General features: G+C 41.9%; 1 protein-coding gene across 6 annotated transcripts in view; it reads right to left on the reverse strand.

Annotated features, from left to right (window-relative positions):
* The window catches only part of kif6 (kinesin family member 6), a 46,850-nt gene extending 41,829 nt beyond the window's left edge, over window positions 1-5,021 (reverse strand). For all 6 annotated transcript variants that reach the window (XR_013653062.1, XM_011490627.3, XM_078940364.1 and 3 more), the window contains exons 1-3: window positions 4,739-5,021; window positions 3,592-3,701; window positions 1,592-1,666 (exon numbers count right to left, since the gene is read on the reverse strand). Coding sequence is in view for 5 of the 6 variants with exons in the window: in XM_078940364.1 (XP_078796490.1) it covers window positions 1,592-1,666; window positions 3,592-3,701; window positions 4,739-4,798 (245 nt within the window). In the remaining variant the exon portion in view is untranslated. The remainder of the gene's footprint in view (window positions 1-1,591; window positions 1,667-3,591; window positions 3,702-4,738) is intronic.
* Window positions 5,022-6,000: the final 979 nt, after the last annotated feature.

The raw sequence follows: 6,000 nt of genomic DNA on the forward strand, positions 1-6,000 counted from the left end.
TTTCTACAATACATGATCCCCCTGGCAAAGATCATCCAGGAGTACAGCCATGTCTCCTACCACTTCTTTGCTGACGATACCCAGCTTTATTGCTCTTTTAAGCCCTCTGAGACACACAAACTGGACTCTCTGATGCAGATAAAGCAAGGCCTCTGTAAAAAACTCTGCAGCTAAACTCAGAGAAAACAGAAATACTAGTTATTACCCTGATGATGCTATGCCAGAGATTAAGCAGCACCTGGGTTCTCTTGGCCAGGCTGTCAATCAAACCCAGCCCCTGAAACTTGGGTGTAATTTTTGACAAAGATCTGTCGCTGGAGCAGCACTCCAAACAGCTGATCCAGAACTGTTCCTTCCAGTTGAGGAACATTTCTAAGCTCAGGAAAATAGTGTCATATAAAGATCTAGAACTCCTTATTCATGCCTTTGTTTTTACATGGCTAGACTACTGTAACAGTCTGTTTTCCTGTCTGAATCAGAGGAAGCTGTCTCGCCTGCAGCTGATCCAGAACTCTGATGCGAGGATCTTGACCCACACTAAGAGAACAGATCCCAACTCCCCGATCCTCAAAGCTCTTCATCGGCTCCCGGTTGTTTACAGCTTTCAATATAAAATCTTAGTGTTTGACTTTTAGGGCCCTCCATGGTCAGGCTCCTCCATATGTTTGTGATCTCACATGGTCCCATAGACCATCTGGTGCACTGAGGTCTATGGATACATGTACATATTTATATTGAAAGGATTTTCCACTTGCAGCATATCTTAATGGAATACAACTGAAGTTATAGTTGAATTAGAAAGTAAATATGCAGAGAAAAAGTCTTGTTTTTGAAATGTGTAGCTCCTCCTGTCTAGAATACAGTAATAGCAGCCTTGTCTTCGAAATCCTGGGACGTGGAATCAACAATTCTCTGGATCAAGTTTGTTCCGTCATCTTGTCTTCTAATCACTCAAAATAAGTGCAGGTTAAATGGGGCGACTTCCACACGATTGCACTACCGACGTATACTTTCAATAATGTCGTCAGCTGAATCAACCCCCCCCCCCCTTGACTCACAAATGTTGGAGATGGTTGTAAAAACTCAAATAACTCTATGTTTTCTGTCAGACATGCTGATGGTTGACTCATTTTGGGGGGGGGGGGGGGGGGGGGGGGACATTCTTCACCTCATATTTACATTGTCCCTCTCTTTCTTTTCTTTAAAACAAAACAGCACAAAACCTAGAAAAACTATAATAAAAACTGTGTAATCTGATCTAAATAAACTAGAAATGCACATGTATACCACGGGAGCAGACCTCTGTTGTGGTTTGAAAAGCTCTCACCCTCGTGATGGCAGAGTGTGAAATGTTGCTGCCAGCCTCGCCATGTGGTGGCAGAGCTTCAAACGCCCTCCATCCTTCTTCTAAAAAAGGTTTTACTGGCTTCCTGTCAACAACCAAAGCCTGTGTGGCCTGACTTCCTCATGCAGAATACCAACAAACACAAATCCTTAGTTGTAATCCTTAGTTGTAACCGTATCTTTGGTGAAGGAACAATGAGAAATGGTTCATCCACAACAGTGTTTGACAAATATTACTAGACATTACCTGTCTGCAACAGGTCTGGCAATGTTTTCAAAAATATCCTCTTGCTTTGCATGTTGATCAAACACTTTCTTGAATCTGAAAAAGCGAAAAAAAATCAAAGATTATTGCAGCCATAAAACATTTGGTGAATCAGAGTCTCCGTCTCTGATTCTTTCCGTTTCTGAGGCGGGTGGGAGTCATTTCAGCTGTTTTCTTTAGCAGACATATTTTAATTAGGAAATAAGATGAAAGTACGTCGGTCCCAGAAAAAAATGACATATATTTCAAAAGAGGCTCACTAAATGCTCTCCAACTGTAGAGACTGTGGTTCTGGCGTCACTGACTGTGACTTTTGGAACATTCGGGCATTACGTCTGTACAGATGGAATACAAAGCTGCTGTTGACAATGCAAAGCAGTTTTCTTCTTCACAGACACAGTTGGATGACAAGTTATCTTTGGAAACATGTATACAGCCTTTGAAAGTATTTTTTAAAGTACCACTGTTAGGAGTCAGAGCTCTGTTCCCCCTCTGGTCACCGGCAGACTATTAACCCGCTACATCTCCCTGGCGCTCCAGTGCGAGGTCCTCCGATGCTGCTCACCTGAATCGCAATGACAATCACCCACCTGAGTCTCAAGCAGCGCACCGAGCCTCAGTCAGTGCAAAGTATTGATTGTGGGTGTGAGCCTGCATTACTGTCCGGACCCAATCTTCTGTTTACCTGACCCCAATTCTACTCTGATTGTCAGCTGCCTTGATAACCAAAGCCTGAACTCTAAGACCACTATGCTTGTCGTGTTTGACCTCTGCCTAAACCAGACCCTGCCTTAACGCTACAGACTCATTGTCGTGTTCGACTTCCGCTCTGTTCAATAAAGCGGCTGCACGTGGAACCAGCTGTCCGCCTGTCTGTCCGTAACAACCATGTGGGATCATTTGAGTGTTTTACATTTCGTTTCAGTTGATTTATAAAGCTCCCAGCCTGTACGGTCTTAAAGGTCACACAGGAAACATCGACAATATGTGAAATAGTGTTACTACTGTACATCCTTGTTTTTGTCTGAAGCAGAGCTCTCAGACTGCATGGATGAGCACATTTTTAAACCAAATTTGTCAAAAATGGATAATTTTAGAAGCGAAATCAGTCAACAGTTGTTCAGAGATCTATTACTGTTTACATCAACTATCTAACTATTTGAGTTGTTTAATACATGCAGACATGAAAAACATAAAATATATCTCGTTCCCACAAAATAATATTCCGTTCCCACAAATTAATTAATTTGTGCAAACGAAGTTATTATTTACGTCACAAGTTATTCATAAACACGGATTGCTGCTTAGCCTATCGGACATAGCTTCTAGCTTCATAAACACGGATGTGAGCAATAGTTGGATTTACAGCAGATACCTTCACATTTCTGTCTGTGTGCGTCTCATTACATTGCATTGAAGATACGGAGAATGTTTAGAGATCAGATTTATTTATTTTAAAAAGCTCTACAAAAGCATCATACTCGTTAGCAGTCACTTCACATCCGAAGGCTAGAAGGCTACATGCTACATAGCCTATCATTTGTTATTCACGGTGATTGGTCGAGATGTATTATGGGATATGTGTGATGCATGATGGGATACGTAGCATGTAGCCTTCGGATGTTAATAAATAGACAATAATAGATCGATAATTCTTGTTTTTTTTAATTTTCTCCCTATTGAACGAATGTGGGTCACAGAGACACGGAAGTTACCGCTGAAAGCGGCTTATGCGGCCGGATGGAGAGCATATCCGTGCATGAATGACTTGTGACGTCAATAATTATTCCGTTAGCACGAATTAATTATTTCGAGGGAACAAAATAGTAATTCGTAGGAACGGAATTTTGTTTCATGGGAACGAGATATTAATTTGTGGGAACGAGATATATTCTATTTTTTCCATGTCAGGACACGGTCTCCGCAGTTTCAAATGAAGCCGACAGAGAACTTGAGCGACCCTAAGCCCACTGAGAAAGTACCTGAATTTGTAGCTTTCCCTCTTGTTGTTCACAAATCCATCGCTCAGGTCTCTGGGTAACAGGAAGTCCAAGGAAGCTCCTGTCGGGTCTTCGTTGTCCACAGAAAACACCTGTCCGAGGAAAAGGCTGTCAAGCTGGGTCCAACAGTGTTGTCAGTGCGCTGACGCTTTCCAGGTCAGGTCAGGAGCAGCAGTCACATGTTTGCATGCATGTTTGGAAAAAAACACCATGAACAATATTGACAATCATATGAAAAATTTTGCCAGTATTTTAAGGGTCAAAAAGTGGTCATTAGAGCATTAGACTCTGTTTACAAACAAATACAATTTTTTTACATCTTTTTTTAATTACAACTTTAAAGTTGTACATTTATGTAAAAAAGAAATAATCATAAATTAACGAGAAAAAAAAACCGAAATTTACTTTTTATAGGAGCCGTGCTCAAAGATGAGAGACGTGTAGCCTTTTGTGAAGCTAGGTGGGTCTCAAAAACAGAGACCCTTGAAGCAAAGGCCCCCCATCAATGAAAATAAATATCAATAAACTGTAAATCAAACAGAGGAGCACCCAAACGTTTGGAACTTAATCAATAAACATTCAGCTCATCCAAGTCTGTCTGCTGGTCCCCTGCTGGACTGTTGCCTCACGTCCACTTTAGTCTCATCTAATTCAGTTTTATGCTTTGGTTCTCTGTGCTCCTTCTCTCTGAAATTCACACCTTTTTCTTGTCAATTGCAGACTTTGATCTCCAAATATTACTTTTTACTCCGTTGATGTTGTTATTTGTGAGACTTTGGTTTTTGCTGTTTTCTAACCAGCGTGGACAGAAAACATAGAGCCTGCCCTTCTCACCTCTGACAAATACGTCCTGGGGTTAAAAGGAAACCAGATCTTTGGAGATACATGAACTGGATCAGAGGAGACCGTGTTGGACCCACTGTGTTTCTCACATGAAGGCCTTGAAAGACCCCGTTCAGTATCTCCAGGAGGAGAAGCCGCTCGTCATGTCCAGCAGCCTCACAGCGGCACTGAACTGTTGAACTCGCTCCAGTCTGACGTTTTCCTGTCGCTTCAGCCGCCATCGTGCGTGCGTGCGTGCGTGCGTGTGCGTGCGTGTGCGGGACACAGTAAAGGGTCACCAACTCACCGCCGCCGGTTTCCCTGTGGGTTTAATGCGGCCAAAAATCTGGATCGTCTGTTGAACCATCTTGCCTCCAAAGCGCGGCCTCCGCTTCGGCCTCGAGGACACCTGACGCTGTTTGTGCTGTTGTTAGGAGACCGCACCGAAGATCGTCTATGGAGGGAAGAGTACTACTCTGGGCAGTAAATCCCGGTCTGTTTAGAACAGACTTCTATTTAGTCTCACTCCCAAACTTCCACAAACCACAGAAAACGACAGCTGGTTCCTTCATTTCTCCTCCCACGGCAGTGGCGGACTTGACAGTTTGGAGGCCCCAGGCGAACAATAAGATGGGCCCCTCTGCAGCGGCTGTATTAATTATTGTATTGGAAATCCTTACCTTGTGGGGTAAAATGTCAAATAACTTTTAGACAACAGCAATTTCTGGATATTTAGATAATATTTTAAAACTGAAATCAAATGTAAATGTTTAAGAAATGTATTTGATCTTAAACACATTATTTTTATTTAGAAAAACATTTTATTTAATGAATGCATTTATTGGTTAACCCCCCACTTCCTAGAAGGAACACATGATGATTTTGTCTTTTTTTTAATTTGTCAGGTTTTACAAAACAAGCAAAAGAAACTGAGGGTTTTTTTTTTCAATTTTTGTTTTCCTGTTTTATTTGTTTTCCAGCAAATTTGGAAGCTTGGCAACACGTCTTGCTTTTCCTCTTTTCATAGTCCCTCAGATCACAACCTTTATTTGAAATCTTTTTAAAATTTTCTTTAAATCATAATTTAATCTCTCCCAGTGCTGCCAGATAGAGTCATGGTTTTCAAGCCTTTGAGGGTTCGAGCAGCCAAAGAGGAAAACAGAAGTTTATCAAAAAATGAAAATTTTCTTCTGCAGATAGCGCCTGCCTAATTGTCTGACTGGAGTATGTAAAGGCTGTGAAGACTTTACTTCCACTTTTGCCAGTCCTCACAGCACAGCTCCAGGAGCAGAACCTCAGTCAGACCAGCAGCGACCAGTAGCACCCTCAGCCTGGCATTTGGTTTGTTGGTGTGGCAGGGTATGCTGCCATCACACAGCCTAAAAGTCATCTGAAAACCACCAGACCCAACAAAAAACACCCAAAATATGAATCAGTGATTCATTAGCAGTAATTAAATATCCATTATAGTTCTTGTATTTTTACATTTCATGAATTTAGGTGAGCTAAAATGAAGCTGGGGAGCTGCATGGTGGCGCAGTGGTTAGCACTCTTGCCTCACAGCAAGAA

The sequence above is a fragment of the Oryzias latipes genome, chromosome 22, assembly GCF_053564925.1.
Source record: "Oryzias latipes strain Hd-rR chromosome 22, Olatipes_Hd-rR_3.1".
Lineage (NCBI taxonomy): Eukaryota > Metazoa > Chordata > Actinopteri > Beloniformes > Adrianichthyidae > Oryzias > Oryzias latipes.